The sequence below is a fragment of the Bubalus kerabau genome, chromosome 16 (genome assembly GCF_029407905.1).
Source record: "Bubalus kerabau isolate K-KA32 ecotype Philippines breed swamp buffalo chromosome 16, PCC_UOA_SB_1v2, whole genome shotgun sequence".
Lineage (NCBI taxonomy): Eukaryota > Metazoa > Chordata > Mammalia > Artiodactyla > Bovidae > Bubalus > Bubalus kerabau.
Genome location: NC_073639.1, coordinates 12366621 through 12390270, shown reverse-complemented (window position 1 = coordinate 12390270; position 23650 = coordinate 12366621). Strand labels below are relative to the sequence as shown.

Below are 23650 nucleotides of genomic sequence, written 5' to 3'. Positions count from 1 at the left end.
TCTCTTAGTCTCCTGCATTGGTAGGTGGGTTCTTTACCACTAGGGCCACCTTTGGTGAAGGTCATTCAGCCGTGTCTGACTCTTTGCAACCCCATGAACTATACAGTCCATGGAATTCTCTAAGCCAGAATACTAGAGTGGGTAGCTTTTCCCTTCTTCCCAACCCAGGGATCGAACTCAGGTCTCCTGCACTGCAGGCAGATTCTTTACCAGCTGAGCCACAAGGGAAGCCCAAGAATATTGTAGTGGGTAGCTTATCCTTTCTCCAGCAGATCTTCCTGACCCAGGAATTGAACCAGGGTCTCCTGCATTATAGGCTGATTATTTATGAACTAAGCTATCAATGAAGTGGCCACCTGGGAAGCCCTGTTTCAAGGTGATCAGTGACTAAAGCCTTATGCAATGAATATGTATGTCTTCAATAGAGGATTCCACTTCTCTCCACTCTAATATTTCTGTTTATTATATCAAATACACACTAGACATATATTATTCCACTCAGACATAACTTCAACAAGCGTCTTCGACCTTTCTCTCACACTTGCCCAAAGTCCCTAATACAACTTATATGGGACTTACGTCCCCTGAAAGAAACATCGAAAGAATGATGGCCTTACAAAGAATATATTTTCTTAACAATCTATAGTAGAAGGAGAAGACTTAGAGTACAGGCTTCTCAATTTATGATATGTATCACATGTATGATACTACAGCACTCCTCAACATTTTTTTTTGGCACTAGGGACTGGTTTTATGGAAGACAACTTTTCCACAGACCAAGATAGGGGATGGTTAGGATAATTCAAGCAAATTACACTTATTGTGCATTTAGTTCCATTATTATTACATCAGCTCCACCTCAGATCATCAGGCATTAGATCCCAGATGTTGGGAACCCCAGTATAAAACCAAGAGAGGACAAAATTATGTCATGACTTCAGAAAGGTTGGCATTGGCAATCTCCAATCCTCAATGGTTTGGATAATTTGGGTGACTGACTTCAGGGTTTTTTTTTTTTTTTCTTTCTTTGTTTCAGGGGTACTAAAAGACAGTCATACCACATGAACTGACTCTACTACATAAATGTTCAACTTCATGAAAAGTACAAGCATCAGTAGTAAGTAGATGAGATGGGGAAATGCATTACGACAGTCAGATAGATGGAGGCTCTAGAATTAGAGCATCAGTAGGAACTATCCTTTGCTTACTTCTTCAAATGTAATTTTTAAATTTATTAGCCTTCATAAGGTCTTAAAACAGTTCTGATATGGAGAGAATTATCATTTTATAGATTTTTACAGTTCTGATACAGAAAGAATTATCATTCTACAGATTCTCAGTCACTAAGGAGTATCTGTAAAACTCTTGGGCCAAAAGATATACAGTTATTCCAGGTATAAAATAAGTAAGTTCTACAGAAGTAATGTCCAGCACAGTTAGTAAATATAGTTAACAATATCATAGTGTATATTTGAAAGTTGCTAAGACAGTAGATCTTAAAAGTACTCATTACAGGAAAAAAACTGTGACTATATGAGATGATGGATGTTAACAAGACTTTCTATGATCATTTTGCTATACATTCAAATATTGAATCATTATGTTATACACCTGAAACTATAATGTGTCATTACATGTCAACTATATCACAATTTTGAAAATTCTGTTAGAAAGTATTTATAAACATAAGTCATTAGAAACTAGGTATGAAACTAGTTCCCACCATAGAAGAGATTACACTGTTTGTCCCCAGGCCACCTCCTTTGAAAGTCACCCTATAAAGGTTGAGAAAGACCAGAGCTGAATAGCTTAACTGAAATCTTTCACTTGCGGTTTGACAAATCTATGATCAAGGTGTCAGATCAAAGAGTTTTCAGTGAGAGAAGAAATTAAGCAAGATTACATGTGAGAAAAGATACAATAAGTTAATTAGTAAGTTAATCATGTCTGAATATTAGACATTGAGCTTGGCAAACATTTGAACAGGGAATTTCCTTTCAACTGCTAATGCTTATACGATAATATATATTAAACACTAAATCAGTTTTAGAGTTTGGTTCAGATATTGCTACTAATTAGTTTTGGCTGATATTGAAGTATTTTGTATGCTCCATTTATAATAGCACTCTTCGCCCATCTGTTCATAGGTTGAAAGTGATTAAAGGATACTTACTTTGGCTGCTGTAAAAGTCAAATACTTTTTAAGCTGCAAATATGTGACAAAACCAGTTCAGGTTGCCAAGTTCAGAAATACATCAAAAGAGATTTGCGATGCCTCCCTGCCCCCAATTCCTCTTCCAACCTGCATTATCAAAAAGTAAATATCACCGCTTTCCTGATTAGACTAGCATGCCTGCTTTGTCCAAATGCTTTGCAATTTAGTTATAATTTACACAATTTACTCTGATTTGGATCCTCTGCTACCAAGCTGTGTTGAGGGCTTTCGTTTCCTGTACATGCAGCCTTGAAGAAGAAGCATGTGATGCTTTCGTGCTTTGAATGCTGGATCTGAAAGCAATCTGGCTAACAAGTGAAACAAGTTTGTGACCTACTTTAATACCCTATATGAGGTCTGTTCAGTTTAAAAACAATGCATTATATACAGCATGGGTGATAGAGATTTTTAAGAACAGGAAGGTAATACATTTTCACAAATAATATTGTCTCAGTATTATTTAATACTCCACTGGCAAATCTTCCCAAGGGGTTAGGACTTCATGCTAGCAAAACCTGCTCAATTCAAACATCAGAACTGAATTCCTGGCACTTTTTAAAAAGATGCAATCCTTCTGAAGTGGAAGATAACATCACTTAAATTGAGGCAAAATTTTAAATAGTTTAAATATTTGAATGAGATGTGTTTCCTTCTGATCTCTCCACACTCTTCTGTTCTGATCATTCCTCACAATGCTAGCCTGCCCCAACACAAAAAAATGAAGAGCCCTCCTTTTTGGATGTTGTTGTTCAGTCGCTAAGTCATGTCCAACTCTTCACAACCCCATGGACTGCAGCATGTCAGGCTTCCCTGTCCTTCACTATTTCCTGGAGTTTGCTCAAACTCATGTCCATTGAGTCAGTGATGCCATCTCATCCTCTGTTGCCCCTTCTCCTGCCTTCAATCTTTCCCAGCATCAGGGTCTTTTCCAATGAGTCAGTTCTTCACATCAGGTGGCCAAAGTACTGGAGCTTCAGCTGCAGTATCAGTCATTCCAATGAATATTCAGGGTTGATTTCCTTTAGAACTGGCTGGTTTGATCTCCTTGCAGTCCAAGGGACTCTCGAGAGTCTACTCCAGCACTACAGTTCAAAAGAATCAATTTTTCGGCGCTCAGCCTTCTTTATGGTCCAACTCTCACATCCATTCTAGTCCCTTTGACTAGATAAGACATTTGTCAGCAAAGTGATGCCTCTGTTTTTTAATATGCTGTGTAGGTTGGCCATAGCTTTTCTTCCAAGGAGCAACCATCTTTTAATTACATGGCAGCAGTCACCATCTGCAGTGATTTTGGAGCCAAATAGTCACTGTTTCCATTGTTTCCCCATCTATTTGCCATGAAGTTTATGGGACCGGATGTCATGATCTTAGTTCTTTAAATGTTGAGTTTTAAGCCACAGCAACCTCTAACTAGATCACATTAAAGGGTGGAGGCTGATAGTCTACTTAGAGCCTCTGAGGATACTTGTCTTCAACATTTTATTACCTAAAGTGCTCTAACCAGCACCTATCCAGAAATGCAAATGACACAGTGACCTGGGAGGGTTTCTTCTCCCTACCCCACACCTGATTTTCCTAGGAAGACATTCTCCCAGTCCATCAGGCCATATCCCTGGAAAGATGCATTTTATTTTTGCTATTGCTGCTTAGTTTCAATTTTCCAACAGCTCTTCCTCAAAAAAAGAAAATTTTAAATCCCAAATTCAGTTCAAAAAATGAAATTATTCTTTCCTGCATGTATTAACTTTTTGGAGGAGCATGATTTATTATGAATCAAACCAAAATTATCATTTCACATCACAGACAGCCAAAAGGATAAACTGGATTTGTTCAAATTTAATTGATTCTGCCTATATGGACAAGATAATCATGACACACTCCCAGGGAATTCTAATACAAGCATTTAAAACACCATTTTAATGTACATACATGTTTTTATCTGTAGGGCACTTTAAAAAAAATTACCCTGGAAGATGTCATAATGACTAGGGTGTTTATGCCAAAGGTGTAACAGGAGCTGATTTTTCTGTGACAGAGTGACCACAGTTGTCCATTTATCATGAGCTTATCTATGTGATAGGGAACATAATGAGTTATCTAGTCCTTCTGCCCAAATATTCATTTATTCCTCTTGGGGTAGCCCTTTGCTCGAAATCCAGACTTTAGTCAGTTATGGAGGAGAGCTGAATCTACTCACTGCCATCTATCTCTCTCATCTCTGATCAGAAAGAACAATGACGATCAGTGCCTGTCCACAGATTATTTGTCCCTAGAATCCAGTTTTAGATAATGAAATAAATCCCCACAACAATTCAGGTGATTTTTAAAAATAACTTACGATATTATACTCAACCTGTTATTCCCAAACACCTGTGTATTTTAGAGACCGTCATTTCCAAGAACTGGGGAGACCCTTGAGCAAGCACACTCAGTGTGAGGACCAGAAAGCACATCAGATTTTACTAGAAAAGCAGGAAATGTGGACAGTCTTCAGAGCAACCTGGAGAGGGATGGGACTTGTAATCCCTCTCCCCAGGCTTCTGCTTCCCTATTCTCCCTCTGGATGAGTTCTTCCATGAAAAAAGTAATTAAAACTCTGACTTTCCATGTGAAATGAGACATCCATTCGTCCTCATTTCACTTTTGTGGGTAAGATTACTGTGATTTAGAGATGAGAACTTATGTGATCCCTCTCTCATTGTTCTTCTCGCTGTTTCTCAGCTGTTTTCTTTCTGGCTCCACACAGGAACTGTTACCAATAAAGTCTGCTTCTTTCCCTGCCAGGTAGTTAATGGTGTCAACAAGATGAAATTACCTTTTATAGCAGGAGACAGAAAAAGTATTCATTGACCAAGAAATGGAGAAGCAGGAGGTCTTGCTCTAAAAGCACCTTCTCCCATAGACAAGGACAAGCTTTTCATAGGAAAAGGGGCTAAAGGGACAGAATGGGGCAGATGTCATGGTCACTTAGATTCATGGCAATGGGTGGTGATTTCCTGGATCAGGGTCAGTGCCTCTTTTCTGCTCCTTTAGAGTTTGAGTCAGAAGCAGATGGAACCAACATGGTGACCTTGGGCAAGGATTATAACATTAAAGTGACAGTGAAAGTGAAGTCGCTCAGTTGTGTCCGACTCTTTGCGATCCCATGGACTGTAGTCTACCAGGCTTCTCTGTCCATGGGATTTTCCAGGCAAGAGTACTGGAGTGGGTTGCCATTTCCTTCTCCAGGGGATCTTCCTGACCCAGGGATCAAACCCAGGTCTCCTGCATTGCAGGCAGACGCTTTACCCTCTGAGCCACCAGGGAAGCCCTACAGCATTAAAAGGAGATGATAAAGAGTTCCAGAGCAGCAGTACTCAGCTGTTTTGGCACCAGGGACCGATCTCATGGAAGATAATTTTTCCATGGACCAGAGGGGTGAGGGAGTGGAGTGGTGGTTTGGGGATGATTCTCATAAGGAGCATGCAACCTAGATGCCTCACAAGCACAGTTCCAAGTGCCATTTTACTCCTGAGAATCTAATGCTGCCCCTGATCGGACAGGAAGGCAGCAATGCAAGCAATGGGGAGCCGCTGTAAATACAGACGACGCTCCGCCCACTGCTCATCTCCTGCTGCGTAGCACGGTCCTTAGCAGGCCATGGACTGCTAGCGGTCCGTGGCCCAGGGGTAGGAGACTCCTGTTATAGCAAGATCTTCATCCCAATTTTGAAGTTCAGACAGCTTATACCACTTTCTTGTGGCTAAACTTTTTGTTCATGTCATGTAAACACAGCTAGAAAATACAGTCAGCTTGGTTTTCTGCAAGTTTTCTTAGAAATGAGTTGGGGGTGGCTGTTTTCTAGCTTCTTTGATGAAAGCAGGTGTTCTTACGTGATTTAATATCAGACTGTATCAGTTATCAATGGGATAGTATGTGCAGAACTAAAGAAAGCAGTAGTGAGGCCAAGAGCCAGAATGTGTACAAAATGATGGCATGCCAGTCTGAATTCACTTCCTTTATTTTAATTTAATTTTATGATTATTTTTGTTTTCACTAGATTGCTATACCATGGAATGATATATAATGTTTCTGAATTTCAGGAGGCTAAATTTCAAGCTTTCCATAAAATCTTTGCAAACAAGGTAGAGAAATACAGGCTGACTGGCTGATCTTGGGTGGTCCAGTGAATAGTGTCATTACTGGCTGAGATGGTGAATATACGACAAAGACATGGGAAAGGGAATACACGATAATTTCAGTTTTGAGAGATGCTTATTATGGGATAATCCAGTGAAGATATTCAGGAAGGAGTAGAAAGTCTGAGATAGGAATTATAAATGCCTGAAAAGGGGGAAAAAATCATTAAAAGGCAGAGAAAAGATCCAAAATTTTAATTCATGCATTGAACATATATATATACATTTACTCACTCATTCACTCATTCAGTGTAAGTTGCTCTTTTAACACTGGGGATACACTAATAAATAAAATAGAACATTCCCTTTCCTCCTTAAGTTTATGTTTTAGTAGGAGAGACAGATAGTAATCACAGTAAACAAGTTAATAATAGAGTCTGTTAGGAAGCAATGTACGCTATCATAAAAAATAAGGCAGGGTAAGGTGACTGGGGAGTGCTAGCAGGGGTACAAATTGCAAGGTTAGTGTATGTTTTGCAAATAAGATCATCTATAAATGTGTGGACACCAAGTGGGTAAAAAGTGGGTAGGGTGAGTTGGGAGACTGGGATTGACATGTATATACTATTGATACTATGTATAAAATAAACAGCTCAAGAGAACCTACTATATATCTCAGGGAATCCTACGCAGTGCTCTGAGGTGACCCAAATGAGAAAGAAATCCAAAAGTGAGGGGATATATGTACACATGTGTGTGTGGCTGATGGCTCTGCTACACAACAGAAGCTATCACAACCCTGTAAAGCGTGAACTGATCATCTCAGGCAAAGGTGACACGGAGTTAAATCCAGTGATGGGATGTGATCGCTGTACTTGTAAAGCTCTGTAGTTGGTTCATGTATATGACTGTGCAAATAATTCCTCAGACTCATGAGGATGGTTAGGTACATTTCCTGCAGCATTGTAGTTACCACTTAACAATTCTCTGGGTCATCACACCTCTATACTCTGAATTCCTTGAGAGAGATTACTTTTCCTTGTGTGCCTGGCAATATATAATAGATGAAGGGAAGGAAAAGAAAGGAGGGATGGCAAAAGAACGGAATGGGGACATATCTAAGAAAGTTTGAGGGTTTGCTTGTTTGGGTTTTTATTTTTCAGAATTGAAGTCAGTGTGACTATTTTCCTTAAGAAACTGAATGACCAAGTTGACAAATGATAGGCTTCATGAATTGATCTAGGCTATTATAGTTTGGTTCCACTGAACACTGTATTCATAAAATTACATTTGAAATGCTGTATTCTTCCCCAAGCATCACATTTCAAGAGGGATACTTTTCAGTATAGTAAGCACCCATTCCTTTCCTCTGTTTTTATCTCATTTCCCCTTATGGAATTGCACTTCTTCTTTTCCAATCATGTGACTCCTCTATGATTTTCCCTGTCATGTCATCCAAGCTGGAAGGTCAGCCAGAATATTTCTACATGAAGTGTGAATGTGTCTTTGTGTGTGTGTGTGTGTGTAATAAGAGACTTTTCTTTTTTGGTAAGACCAGGAAGTACAATTACAAACAGCTGGAAGCCAGTCATTTTCCTTACCACATGGAGAACAGCTCTGTAGTAAGAGGCTTTAATTGTTTCAAACAGGGACAAGCAGAGATGTAAAATGAATGAAAGGAGAGCGCATCCTAAGACATAACTTGAATCTATTGAATTCGCTGAGTCTAAGATGCTGAACAGATCCCCACCATACTCTACACTCTTGGAATTTCCACTTACGTGAGCAAACAGCTAAATACCATTTTGCTTAAGCTAATTTGAATTAGTATCCTAATAACCATATAGATAGATAGATAAAGAGAGAATCTAAAAAGAGAAAATTGGTGCCTAGAGTGGTTTCAAAAAGACTGACTCAGGAGCAGTGGTTACCATTTCAAGGTAGATAGGTGCTGAGCGTCACACAGAGAACTGTCCAGATCAGAGCACTACTTGGAATGAAATGGGATTCCACTTGAACAGACTCATTACTAGTCCCTGGAGTCTTCAGCAAGAGGCTATGTAGAAGACTCACCCTTTGGATAGTTTCTGTAGGAAATGTCTAAGGTTTCTTAAACTCTGATATTCTATAATTTCCCAGAGACAAAACACACTAAAGGAACCATCACTGGAGAAATACCATCCACTATAAATTTATTTTCAAAAAACACTTAGCTTCTACTGACCCAGAAAAAAGTTGTTCACAGAAGATACTATGAACAAGCTAATATTACACTGCGTGCATGTGTGCTAAGTCGCATCGGTCACGTCCAACTCTTTGAAACCCTATGGACTGTTGCCCTCCAGGCCCCTCTGTCCATGGGATTCTCCAGGCAAGAATACTGGAGTGGGTTGGCATGCCCTCCTCCAGGGGATCTTCCTGACCCAGGGATCAAACCTATGTCTCTTAAGTCTCCTGGATTAGAAGGTAGGTTCTTCACCACCAGGGCCACTATTAGTAGATAACAAATTTCAGAAGAGATCACAGGAAAGTCATTAGGTAGTAAACTGTAAAAGTGCTTTGAGATAAAATAGGTGGACTCGAAATATTTCAGGAAAAATGATGATGGACAAGTGTAGTAATTTTAGAGACACAAAGGAAAAATTTAAATGGCTAAATTTCCAGACTTTGAAATGTGAATTTCATACTTAGATATGCCAGGAAATGTACAGTATTCTATAATATCAAAAAAGAGGAAATTTAGAATTCTTAGCACAATTTTGCCTTTTAGTAACACATTGGTGAGTCATATCCAGCAACTTCTACCCTTTTTGTTTAAGCATGCTACAAAATAGAAAGGGAAAGTATACAATTATTCCTCATCTACATATATACACAAACTATCTGGGATAGTTGGGATCCTAAAGAATGAAAAAAGAAAGAGAGAAACTTAAGATGTATAAAATGGTACACTTCATTGATGACATATATGAAAAACAATGTTTACATTATCCAGAATTAATAGTAAAAAGGTGGAAGGCTGATTACCACCTTTTGAACTTCTGTTGTTGACTCTTATGAGTCAACAACAGAATGTTTTTCCTCTATGAATTAAAAACTCATCAATTGTTCTATTTGATGCTTAGAAATCAGTCATTTTCAAAAGCAGTTATGTACTTTAGAAATTCACCAAAAGGAAAATTCATCACTAAAGTCAGATGAACAGCTCACTGCAGAAAGACATCAAAAGAGAATAAATGTTTTGTTTATGGAATACAATAGTATATCTAAATGAAGGTGATACTATTTGCAATACAGTCAGAGTAGCCGAGGAAATTCAAGTGAACCTCAAGAAAGATAAATGAAGAACACCTTTCTCACAGAAAATAAAATTACAATGTCACTGTAATACTATAATAGATTACAATCCTGGTTCACAATTTTTGCTTAGATATTGAAACCAGTTCTATTTGCCAACTATAGAGGGTTCCCCCAAAGCTTGTGGCTATGGGTAGAAGAATTCCATCATGTTTTTCTTTTCTCTAACTAAGAAGAGGAGGAAAAACCAATTCATATTGATTGTAGCCTGGCAATGATAATATATGTATGATGTATTTTCACCCTTTAAATGTAAAAGTACTTTAGAAATTGGACAGTACCCTTCTGAAATTGATTGATAACTGATGAAAGGTCATAACATACTGTGTCTTATGTAGACTCTAAGGAAAACTCTAGCTGAAAATATATGAGAAATTTCTCTCTAACAAGAAAAAAATTTAAATATAAACTTAAAGGGTTTCAACATTTGGATTCTAAGGGCTTCCTGGATAGCTCAGCTGATAAAGAATCCACCTGCAATGCAGGAGACCCCAGTTGATTCCTGGATCAGGAAGTTGCCCTGGGAAAGGGATAGGTTACCCATTCCAGTATTCTTGGGGCTCCCTGGTGGCTCAGATGGTAAAGAATCTGCCTGCAATGCAGGAAACACTTGGGTTTGATCCCTGGGTTGGGAAGATTCCCCTAGAGGAGGGCATGGCAACCCACTCCAGTATTCTTGCCTGGAGAATCCCCATGGACAGAGGAACCATGGAATTTCTGATAGAAATGGTATAGGATTTCAAATAAACAAGAAAATCTTAATAGTGTTTCACTTAAATATTTTCAATGAAATATGTAAGCAAATGAAATATTTACAGTTTTATATCATTCACTTGTGTTTGTTGCTCAGTCACTAAGCCATGTCCGACTCTTTGCCACCCCATGGACTATAGCCCACCAGGCTCCTCTGTCCGTGGGATTTCCCAGGCAAGAATACTGGAGTGGGTTGCCATGTCCTTCTCAAGGGGATCTTCCTGATCCGGGGATTGAATATGTGTCTCGTACACTGGCAGGCAGATGCTATACCACTGAGTCACCAGGGGAGCCCATGTTGTCCACTACTTCACTTTATTTTCACGTTTCTTCACTTTTATCTCTCTCTTTTTCTCCAGAAGCACCCTTATACATATTAATTCATTAGTTTCAGCCTACTTCTCTTAAGTAATCATCAGAAAGGCTGTTAAAATTTAAGATACAAACAACATAAAAGCAGCATGACTGAGTAAGAACACTATAAAATGAGGGTTGGATTCTAGTAACAGTTTTTGTTTGTTTCTTTATTTTTCTGTGTGACCTTTTGTGACCTTAAAGAAGTCACTTTAATCTTTTTAAATCTTCATTTCTCAACTGAAAATTAAAGAAGGATTGGATCAAGTGCTCTCTCAACTTCCCTTCAGCCATCATCCTCTAAAACGTTCATAACATCCCTGCAAAAATTAGCTAGATGTCCCTTCAAAACTTTGCCACAGCTCTTTATGCGGCAACAGATGGCAGACGAAACAGGAAAATGTTTTGCATTCAGAGTAGCTGCTTGGCTTCGGGAAAATAAAAACAAGCACTCTCCTTTCAGACTGTACAATTTTCATCATTGGAAAATGGGACTAAATTTTAATTTAGCAATACCTATGAAGAAAAGAAAAAGACTTCCCAATCAAACTAACCAGGTAAAGGATATTTATAGGAAAAAGACTTACACAAAAAAATAAGGTAACACATCCACTAGTTTAAAAATGTACATATAGTATTTTTTTCTTTAAAGCTAATCTTTTTGTGAAAAGGCTTTTGATGACAAATTCAATTTAATAGATATGAATTATTCAGATTTTCGATTTGCTCTATGTAAATTTCGGTATGTTCTCTTTTTTCAACATTTTTTCCATTTCATCCTTGTCTTTGAATGTGATAGGCAAGAAGTTACTCATATAATCTTTTATCTTTTCACTGTCCACAGAATATATAGTGATTCTACTTTTTTCATTTTTAATATTGGTAATTTGTCTTTTATTTCTTACTTTTGTTAGGAGTTAACAAACTCTATATTCTTAAAATTTAATATTTTCAAAGAACCAACTTTTGGCTTTGTTAATTTGGTTTATTGTTTCTGATTTCTATTTCATTGCTGTTTTTATCTCTATAATGAATGTTACACATGCATCTAAAAAATGTATATTCTACAGTGGTTGGCTATAGTCATCTATAAGTGTCAATTATGTCAAATAAGTTGAAGGTTTGTTAAAACATGCAATATTGTTATTTATTATTTTTTTATTTTACTAATTTTCTTATCAATTACTAAAAGAGGAATGTAAAAAAATTTCCAGTCATAATTATGGAGGTGTCTATTTTATTCTTTAATCCTGTCAGTTTCTACTTTATCTATTTATGTTGTTCTGTCACTAATCCATCTCTGACTCTTTGTGACCCCATGGACTACAGCATGCCAGGCTTTACTGTCTTCACTATCTCCTGGAGTTTGCTCATACTCATGTCCATTGAGTCGGTGATGCCATCCAGCCATCTCATCCTCTGTCATCCCCTTCTCCTCCTGCCTTCAATCTTTCCCAGCATCAGGGTCTTTTTCTATGAGTCGGCTCTTTGCATCAGATGACCAAAGTATTGGAGTTTCAGCTTCAGCATCAGTCCTTCCAAAGAATATTCAGGACTGATTTCCTTTAGGATGGACTGGATGGATCTCCTTGCTGTCCAACGGATTTTTAAGTCTTCTCCAACACCATAGTTTGAAAGCATCAGTTCTTCAGCGCTCAGCTTTCTTTATAGTCCAGCTCTCACATTCATACATGACTACTGGAAAAACCATAGTTTTGACTAGATGGACCTTTGTTGGCAAAGTAATGTCTCTGCTTTTTAATATGCTGTCTAGGTTGGTCATACCTTTTTTCCCCAAGGAGCAAGTGTCTTTTAATTTCACGGCTGCAATCACCATCTGCAGTGATTTTGGAGCCCAAGAAAATAAAGTCTGTCACTGTTTTCTTTCTTTCCCCATCTGTTTACCATGAAGCAATGGGACCAAATGCCATGATCTTCATTTTCTGAACGTTGAGCTTGAAGCCAGCTTTTTCACTCTCCTCTTTCACTTTCATCAAGAGATTCTTTAGTTCTTCTTCGCTTTCTGCCCTAAGGGTGGTGTCATCTGCATATCTGAGGTTACTGATATTTCTCCCAGTAATCTTGATTTCAACTTGCACTTCATTCAGCCCAGTGTTTCTCATGATGTACTCTGCATATAAGTTAAAGCAGGGTGACAATATACAGCCTTAATGTACTCCTTTCCCGATTTGGAACCAGTCTGTTGTTCCATGTCTGGTTCTAACTGACCTGCATACAGGTTTCTCAAGAGGCATGTCAGGTGGCCTGGTATTCCCATCTCTTGAAGAATTTTCCACAGTTTGTTTGGATCCACACAGTCAAAGGCTTTGGTGTAGTCAATAAAGCAGAAGTAGATGTTTTTCTGGAACTCTCTTGCTTGTTCGATGATCCAGTGGATGTTGACAATTTGATCTCTGATTCCTCTGCCTCTAAATCCAGCTTGAACATTTGGAAGTTCACAGTTCACGTACTATTGAAGCCTGGCTTGGAGAATTTTGAGCACCACTTTGCTAGCATGTGAGACGCAGGTGGATTATTTACCAGCTGAGCCACAAGGGAAGCCCTCGCCACTCCTTCGGTGCTGGCATTCTAACATTTCCATGGAAATCTGAGGTGTTTACTAAGTCCCTGTCATTTGGCAGGACTTGAATTCCAATTTCTGCCTCTCTCCATGGTGAAGAGCAACTGAAACATCTGCCTAGGCTTTACATTCCACAAATGTTAGAGGAGTTTGTCTCATTCACCCTGTCCTTAACATCTAAAATAGCAGGTTCTTAATGTGTGTTGTCAAATTAATAAACTATGAAAGATTGAAAGAAAATTTTCTCAACAGGACAAGATACAAATCTGTTTTTCCTTTTCCTCTAGAAATTGTTCATTAATTCAATTATATTTTCTGAGTATCCACTACATTCCACAGATTGTGCCATGAACTGTAAATTGAAGCATTAATAGAATCAACCATCCCTGCCCTCGCAGAACTTGAAATTTTAGCCAGGTATCATTCTGACATAATTTAGCTTATAGTAGATAGCCATGACTCTGCAATTAAAGGACCAACATTTGAATCCAGTTCCCTCACTGACTAGCTGAATGGCTGTAAGTGAAACATTCAACATGTTTATCCATCAGTAACATAGTGAAAATAAAAATACATCACGTGTTGTTATGGGAGTTATATGCAAGTACCTTGTACAAGATAAACACAGAATGATTGCTATTACTAAATTCATTATGAGACTAGCTCTCAGAAAATGTCTAATCTTAAATTAGATATTTATTTATTGGATATTTAAATAATTGCACTGCATTATTTCACAGTCATATTTGGCCTAGATTCACCATATAGTACAATTCTATAGTGCCTGAACTTTAGAGTCAGATGTGTTTTGAAATTCAGATTTTGTTTCAAAGTCTAGGAAATTAATATAGCATGTATGCCATATATCTTACAACATTGAAGTACAGTCTGTGGCATGCCCAATCATTAAATATATTATTAATTAATACAACTAATGTTCATATGTGTGCAACACTGGAATATTCACATGAAGTGGGCAAAGTGTAGACTATGAGTAGTCATAATCACATGTTATTTTGGTCAGGTTTTGATGCTAAAGTTTTGGCACCATCTTAGGTGATATCAGCTTTCAGTTTCTGGAGCTTTCCAGATTTGGAATTATGAATGAGGGATTATGGACATTGTATAGCCACACCTTAAGAGTAATTGAGAGAAGGAATTAAGCAGGATGTCTGGTAAGAGAAAGTAGCCTGAAAAATATATTTGAATAAACCTGTATTTACTAGGGGGTTAGATTTCCAAACTGGTTGCTTCTGGCAAACTTTAGTCTTCTGAGTTTACCCTTCCACTAGCTGCATCTATGTGGCTGACACAGAGCTTTGCAGCAGGGTGGTACAAAAACAGTACCAGGTGAATGAACCTATTACCAAAGCAAAAGAAAGCACAAGTTTGAAACCTCTCCTTTTCAGAAACTTCACCATTAGCTTTCCCTGTCACTCTCCAATCTATCTCACAAAATCAGTTTTTCACAAAAGTCTGTCAACAAATTTGCTACGCAGAGAATCAGAGCAATCTTAAGACTCTCAGAGTCACTGAAAAGCATGCTGTACCATAGCAGATTGTTGTACATAGCTTCTAATAAGCCAAACTACTGAGACATCACGCAGCAGTGTTTATAGAGTGCTTTTACTAGCCACTGTAAATCATAGCCGGGTCTACTGAATGAGCAATATACGCTCAAAAAAAAGAATTGTTTTCCCTTGCTTCAGTCAAATTAAATGGGAACTTTGAAAAGATAGGTTCATACTGTGAGCTTTCAACAACCTACACTTCTTTAAACCAGATACTTAAGTCAGGATAAAACCAAAGCAAGCACATTAATTTAAACATTCATGCTATCATATAAAAGGTGTACCTGGGTTGCGGCTTTGACTCTGGCTTTATAGATTGTTGTTCTTTTTTAATGAAGTTTTTCTAGAAGAAAAGGAAGAATTGACACAATTAGGAAAACTTCACTGTCAATAAAATTTTAATTGCATTGATGTTCTATTATATTAATCAAAGGGAGAAAGAACTGTTCCATTATACTAAATATTAAAAGCCTGATTATACTATATATTAAAAGCCTGAACAATGATATACATATGTATGTCTAATGTGCTCATGTTAAGTCATTTCAGTCATGTCTGACTCTTTGTGACCCTATGGACTATAGCCCACCAGGTCCCTCTGCCTGTAGGATTTCCCTGGCAAGAAAACTGGAGTGGGTGGCCAAGCCCTCCTCCAGAGGATCTTCTTGACCCAGGGATTGAAGCGTCTCCTGCATTGCAGGTGGAGTCTTTACCACTGAACCACTGGGGAAGCCTCAATTACGAGCCTAAAAATGTATATAAATAAGTGTACTCAGCAGCATATGATCATAGAACCTCCTCCAGCATCTTCTAGCCCCCAGGAATACAACTCCTACTGATTATTTCAGTGAACAAATATCCATAAAGATCTACTACAGATAAGAATTTACTTACTTACTTATTTGTCCCCCACCTTATAAAAATATTAAAGTAGCTTCCAAAAATACAGTATGTATTAAAAAGAAAAAAAAGAATATCAAGTTGAAAGGAAAATATGAATAGAAAAATAAGGTCAAGTCAGAAGATCCTCTGGAGGAGGGCCTGGCCACCCACTCCAGTTTTCTTGCCGGGGAAATCCTATAGGCAGAGAGACCTGGTGGGCTATAGTCCATAGGGTCACAAAGAGTCAGACATGACTGAAGCGACTTAACATGAGCACATTAGACATATGTATGTTTCTGCTTTTGCTTAATGTTTTACACAGATTTGTCTCTCAAATTTCTAGCTATCAAAATATCGTGGCCTAAACTGTGTTCCCCTAATATTCATATGCTAAAGCCCTAATCCCCAGATGTGATTCTATTTGGAGATAAGGCCTTTTAGGAGGTAATGAAGATTAAATGAGATCATAAGGGTGAGGCCCTAATCCAATAGGACTGGTGGCCTTATAACAGAAGAGGGGCCACAGGCATGCACAAAGAAAAGGCCATGTGAGGACACAGCAAGAAGAAGAAATCTATAAGTCAAAGAGAGAAACCTTGGGAAAAACTCACTCTGTCCAAGAACTACAAGAAAATTAACTTCCACCGTGTGAGCCACTCAGTCTATAGCATTTTATTATGGCAGGCCTGGCAAACTACAGCGCAAAGTAACAAAGAGAGCACGGCAGTTCTAACACTCACAATGTCTATAAGAGAAGCACACTTATTTTCTGTAAATTTTTTTCCATTAGACTAACTTTGAAGATTAACTTTTCTTCTAAAATTTCTTCCATGAGTACTTTAAAGGAAGCCTGGGATAATGGCATGGTCAGCTTCAAGAGCATCTCTTCAATAATGACACTGGAGTGCTTAATATGGATCTTTTATACAATCCTTCAATACCAGTCAACAGTGGAAAGAACAACTCAGAAAGATAATTTTTCAAGACCTCAGAATAACTGGGCCATTCTCTTTCTGGTCATTAGGTGTGATCCAAAGCTTAAACTGATACCTAGAGGCAATGCATACCCAATTTATAATCTGCTATGACAATTATTGTGCCCAAAATAGCTTTTGAAAAGATGGCCTTGAATGGGAGGAATTTGAGGCAATCTTGTTAATGAGTGAAGATTAATGGATTTGGGATTGTTGGCATTGTCTTCCCTCTCAAGACTCTAGAAGAAGTCAGTACCAGAAAGTGTCTTGGCTATGGATGTGTTTCTGATACCACAAAGAAAATATTTATTTTAGTTTTGCTTTTAAAGTTTCAAGTATATATATTTCACCACTGTTTGGCACCTGGAGTCAAAGAAGTCTCTTCTATAAAATCTCAGGATATATAAAGAATAAATGTAAACATGAAATATGGAAGAAATCTGCATTTGTATTGCAATAGCACTCAGTTTTAAGACACAGAGTGATTATTTTAAATATATTAAACAAATCATAAACCTCTCCTTTGGAGTCAAGCTTCACTCTATCCTATAGTGAGTATTCTCCTGAATGCAGTCTGACTTGTATGTATAAATTTTTATTTCATGCCATTCATTTTTTAAGGTTGAAGATTAACTTTTCTTCTATAGTTGTGTTAGAATACAATAATAACCTTGAGAAGCACTTTGTATCATCTCTTGACTACTTGTACCTTTTAGAACTCCCTGATCATGTTTTCTATTTCAAAGCAAAAAATCATCCTCAAAAGTAATATTGTACTTTTAAAAATGTATGCGCACATATAGGTGATAATAAAACATGAAACAGGACCTATAGTTTAAATACCACCCTCAAGATGTTCCATGACACATATTCATGGCTAGAAAAATACTCATGGCTGTACAAATTATTTTTTAACCTATATTCCATACTTTCACACAAAACAAAGTGCTTGGCTTGAAACACACTGTCCTTATAAGATATACTATTTACACTTGCCAGCTTGATTTTTTTTACTACCTCCTTCTCTGGCCACATGACACACTCTCCATTATGAAGGGTATCAGATATGAAGGTCATTCAGCAAAGCAGCCTGACAACCATTCTTTTTTTAAACAGTGGTTGTACAAGACACAGACTAAAAGGCAGCCACCCCAACTTCAGGATTTTAAAATTTTATTTGTCTGTTCTGGGTCCTAGTTATGGTATGCAGGATCTTTTTCAGTGGCAGGCATATTCCTAGTTGCAGCATGTGGGATCTAGTTCCCTGCTGCTAAGTCACTTCAGTCGTGCCCGACTTTGTGCGACCCCATAGACGCCCACCAGGCTCCCCTGTCCCTGGGATTCTCCAGACCAGGGACCAAATCTTGGCCCCCTGCAGGGGAGTGTGGAGTCTTGGCCACTGGACCATCAGGGAAGTCCCTCAGACAAACAGTCTTCAGGATTTTTCTTACTAAAATGCTCTCTGATTTTTTTCTAGTGACATCTGTTGTTTCTTTTTCTTCCTACTTAACATAATTAGAACCTGAGGGATTTGGGGTCATCTTTTTGCAAAGTTGCTTCAGTCGTGTCTGACTCTGTGTGACCCCATAGACAGCAGCCCACCAGGGTCCTCCATCCACAGGATTCTCCAGGCAATAATACTGGAGTGGGTTGCCATTTCCTTCTCCAATCAGCAGTCCTTTATTTAAGGGTTCTTGGTTTTTACCTAAGTCTTCGTTTTCTCCATACCTATATATTAAAATTGCAAGTCCATTTTGCCTTGATGTTTCTATTCCATTCTCTCTCAAAATGTTTCTTCTTAGCACAGCTGCCACCTGCTTCTCGAGACCTCCTCAAGGTCCTAGTCTCTTCATGGCAATGCATTTCAAGGGACACATTCTAAATACTTGGTTGAAGATGTAAGTCACTTATTAAACACTCATGTCAAATTTCCAATGTTTTTAACAACCTGTGTTGATTTATTCCAAACCTTTTTTTCAGACTCCTTTCCCACATATTTTCTCAAACCCCACAATTTAACTGGCACCAACTTGTGATAATTCACATAATATTATTACATCTCAAACTTCCTTTCAGAAGCAGCTGTCTTATCTACCAATTCCCCCTTCTTTCCAAATCTCATCTGGAATTTGTGTTTTCCTTTTGACAATGCTGCTAATTTCTCTCACAGTTTAATGATTAAATTTTTGCACTGATTAACCAGAAATGAAATATGGAAAAAAGCCTTTCATTTTGCACCTTCACGCTAGCCATGTTTCTATATTACTACTATTAAGGTCAAATTCTACAATATGTTTGCATTATAAAGGTAATCTATAATTGGCACATTATGCCTCCAATACTTTACCCTAAAATGTAGTTAAAGGATATTTTCTAAGTAGCAAGAAATTTTCATAGTTTTAAACAGCTTTGTGACCCTACCAGAAGCATATATAAACACACATTTAAGGTAAATGAAATGTTTCTGTAAAAATAGGTAACAGTGAACAGAAATCACTAATAGCATATACATGTAAAATTACAAATTACACATTAAAACATGTGAAGTAAACTGAAAAGCTTTTTCTGCCAAGCTTGAATATAAACATTCCTGTTTCCCCAGCAGAAGTCAGCCATGTCACCAGCACATTCTGTGAAATAGCAGAGTTGCACCCCTTACACTGCTACTGCTTCTTGATAAATATTTTAAAAAGAAAACTGTCAATAAGTTGCACACATGCAGAACCAAAAGGCACTGGCACCCCACTCCAGCACTCTTGCCTGGAAAATCCCATGGGTGGAGGAGCCTGGTGGGCTGCAGTCCATGGGGTCACAAAGAGTCGGACACGACTGAGCGACTTCAATTTCACTTTTCACTTTCATGCACTGGAGAAGGAAATGGCAACCCACTCCAGTGTTCTTGCCTGGAGAATCCCAGGGACAGGGGAGCCTGGTGGGCTTCCATCTATTGGGTCGCAGAGTCGGACACGACTGAAGCGACTTAGCAGCAGTAGCAGCAGCAGAACCAGAAGGCACAAAACACATGATTTTGGAATTTTTCACAAGTCATTTTCTTTACATTGTTGTATTTAAGCATTTCTTTCTCAAAACACACAGAAAGAACAGGAAGGTTTTCAAGCCACAGAATCACTCCCAGGAAGTTGCGATAGGCCCAGGTAACCCCTAGTTTCTCCAAACCTGCTCATGGAGCCATAGATGCCTCCACTTTGAAGGTGTTCTCAAGTGCAGTGTTTCCTTTACTTTCCTTATGAGAAGTCAGGGGAATGCCACAGGGAATGCTGGTCACTTGGTCATAGCCACGGCCTCAAAAAGTCATTCAACTTTCAGATGAGGAAAGACTGAAGAAGGTGGCCCAACAAAACATAGGTTGGTCCTTTACCAATCACTAGACAAAATTTCTTTAATCTCCAAGGGAAATCAAGCCTCTTTGACATGTAGAACTTTAAGGCTAACATGGTAGCAATACAAAGATGAGTAAGAAAGACAGAGAAGTTTACATCCCAGTATAAGTCCCTCTCAGGGTTGAAACTTATTTGTAAAAGATATAATAAGGCTGTTATTTCTTGAAGCATGTTCATAGCAACAAATCAGAGGATAATACTATAATACATTCTAAAAATAAAAATCAAAGATATTTTAAATGCATAGTTGAGATGAAGGGAAAGTAATGGAATTCCTATCTGGTCAAAAACAAGAAGAAATGTTGAATTTACTGTTGTACGAGTTCTGAGACTTGTCTCTGCCTCAGGGATTGTGTGGAAATTTTAGACAACCTAGACCCTGGGTTTTAATGAGCTCTGTGCCTCCTGAGAAATCTGTATGCAGGTCAAGAAGCAACAGTTAGAACCAGACATGGAACAACAGACTGGTTCCATATTGGGAAAGAAGCATATCAAGGATGTATATTGTCACCCTACTTATTTACCTTATATGTGGAGTACATCATGTGACATGCTGGGCTGGAAGAAGCACAAGCTAGAATCAAGGCTGCCAGGAGAAATATCAATAACCTCAGCTACACAGATGACTCCAACTTTACAGCAGAAAGCAAAGAACTAAAGAGCCTCTTGATAAAGTGAAAGAGGAGAGTGAAAAAGCTGGCTTAAAACTCAACATTCAAAAAGCGAAGATCATGGTATCTGGTCTCATCCCTTCATGGCAAATAGATGGGGAAACAATGGAAACAGTGAGAGACTTCATTTTCTTGGGTCTCCAAAATCCCTGCAGATGGTGACTGCAGCCATGAAATTAAAAGATGCTTGCTCCTTGGAAGAATGACAAGCCTAGACAGTATATTAAAAAGTAGATATATCACTTTGCCAACAAAGGTCAATCTAGTCAAAGCTATGGTTTTTCCAGTAGTCATGTATGGATGTGAGAGTTGGACTTTAAAGAAAGCTGAGCACTAAAAATTGATGCTTTTGAACTGTGGTGTTGGAGAAGACTCTTGAAAGTCCCTTGGACTGCAAGGAGATACAACCAGTCCATCCCAAAGGAAATCAGTCCTGAATATTCATTGGAAGGTCTGGTGTTGAAGCTGAAACTCCAATACTTTGGCCACCTGATGCAAAGAACTGCCTCATTGGAAAAGACCCTGATGCTGGGAAAGATTGAAGGCAGGAGGAGAATGGGCAACAGAAGATGAGATGGTTGGATGGCATCACCGATTCAATAGATAGGAGTTTGAGTAAACTCTGGGAGTTGGTGATAGACAGGGAGGCCTGGCGTGCTGCAGTCCATGGGGTCACAAAGAGTTGGACACAACTGAGTGACCGAACTGAACTGAAGCAATCAAGGTGTCAGAAAAAAACAACAAGCTACACATTCAGAAATTTTAGGACTGCAATACCCTAATTAAGGTAAACAGAATACAAAATAAGAATGAGTTTCCTTTTCTATATATTCAGAAATATATTGCTGCTGCTGCTGCTGCTAAGTCACTTCAGTAGTGTCCAACTCTGTGCGACCCCATAGACGGCAGCCCACCAGGTTCCCCCATCCCTGGGATTCTCCAGGCAAGAACACTGGAATGGGTTGCCATTTCCTTCTCCAATGCATGAAAGTGAAAAGTGAAAGGGAAGTCACACAGTTGTGTCTGACTCTTAGCGACCCCATGGACTGCAGTCCACCAGGCTCCTCCGTCCATGGGATTTTCCAGGCAAGAGTACTGGAGTGGGGTGCCATTGCCTTCTCCTCAGAGATATATTAAAGGACCCCAAATTATCAAAGTTGACCAAGCTAATTTGGAAAATAACAACTAGACATTGTAAAAATGAAACATATGATTGAAATAACAGAGAGCTAAATGAATAGCAAAAGACAAGAATGGATACACAAAAATATTTAAACTAATATAAAAATAAAATCAGGTAGGAAAAAAAAGACCCAGGATGCAGGGCACTGAGAGGCAGAGAGATGGCAAATATGAAAAAGAGGGAAAACAAGAAAAACAACTGAATGGAAGGCAACGTATATGTAAGGACAGTTTCATAAAAAGTTTTAATCAGAGTTTATACAGAAAAAAAATGGAAGAAAAATACCATTTAAAGAGATAGTGACAGATATTTTTTTCCCATACCACAGAAAGACACTGATTTTAGGAAGCCAAATAAAAACCAAGCAGAATAAACAGAAAACCACACTCATAATAAAACACATCTCATAATAAAACAGCAGAACAACAATTAAGTCCTTAGAAGTAGAGAACAGAGACACATTACTCACAGAGGAAAGACAACTGGATAAACATCTGATTTTTCAATAGAACAGTGGCAGTCAGAAAACATGAAAATGATAACCTCAATGTTTAGAGAATGTATTATTGAGGATAAAAGTAAATATAATATGAACAGAAGCTTTCTGCCAACTGACCCTTACCTAAAATGAGTGAAAGTCACTCAGTTGTGTCCGACTCTTTGTGACCCCATGGACTGTAGCCTGCCAGACTCCTCTGTGCATGGCATTCTCCAGGCCAGAATACTAGAGTGGGTAGCCTATCCCTTCTCCAGGGGATCTTCCCAACCCAGGGATCAAACCCAGATCTCCCGCATTGCAGGAAGATTCTTTATCAGCTGAGCTACCAGGGAAGCCCTTACTAAAGGTACTTCTAAAGGACATAGTTCAAGAAGGAAAACCATCCGATAGGCTTGTGATACTAGATATAAAAGTGAAAGTGTTAGCTGCTCAGTCGTGTCTGACTCTTTGCGACCCCATGAACTGTAATCCACCAGGCTCTTCTCTCCATGGAAATGTCCAGGCAAGAATACTGGAGTGGATAGCCATTCCTTTTTCCAGTGGATCTTCCCAGGGATCAAACCCGGGTCTCCTGCATTGCAGGCAGATTCTTTACTGAGAAGGCAGGTAACAAATTGGTAAGCATGTACATAAATCTAAGCAGGTAGGGAGGAATAAAACAATACAACAGTTTCTACATAATTTGTGAAGCTAAATAGAATAAAAGAGAGAACTAAACACTAGTAGTTAGGGCAATCTAAGATTTCTGTATGAGGTGGGAAGAGGATAAGTATATTTTAAGTTAAAAGTATGTATTAAAATTCATAATTTAACCACTTAAAAAAGTAAAAACAAGAACATAAATGTCAAATGAGTACAAAGAAAACTAGCACAATGTCAAACTTGTACTAAGGACAAACGAGCAAGAGGGGAAAATGTCAATTTACCAAAAAAAAAAAAAGGATAAAATGGAAAGACAAATGGAGAACACAAAATAGAAAGGGTGTAAATGCACCTAAATGTATTTTTAAAAATACCACTCTATGGTGTTCACAAAGAAGAAATAATAGTGGCCTAGAAATGTGTGAAAAAAAATTCTCAGCCTGATTTGT

The 23650-nt window shown here is 38.3% G+C and overlaps 1 protein-coding gene across 1 annotated transcript in view; it reads right to left on the bottom strand.

Moving 5' to 3' along the window:
- LOC129630300 (IQ domain-containing protein M-like) overlaps positions 1-23650 on the bottom strand; it is a 267840-nt gene that overhangs the window by 158465 nt on the left and 85725 nt on the right. The window contains exon 5 of the mRNA XM_055550802.1: positions 15234-15292. Within this exon, the coding sequence (XP_055406777.1) occupies positions 15234-15292 (59 nt within the window). The remainder of the gene's footprint in view (positions 1-15233; positions 15293-23650) is intronic.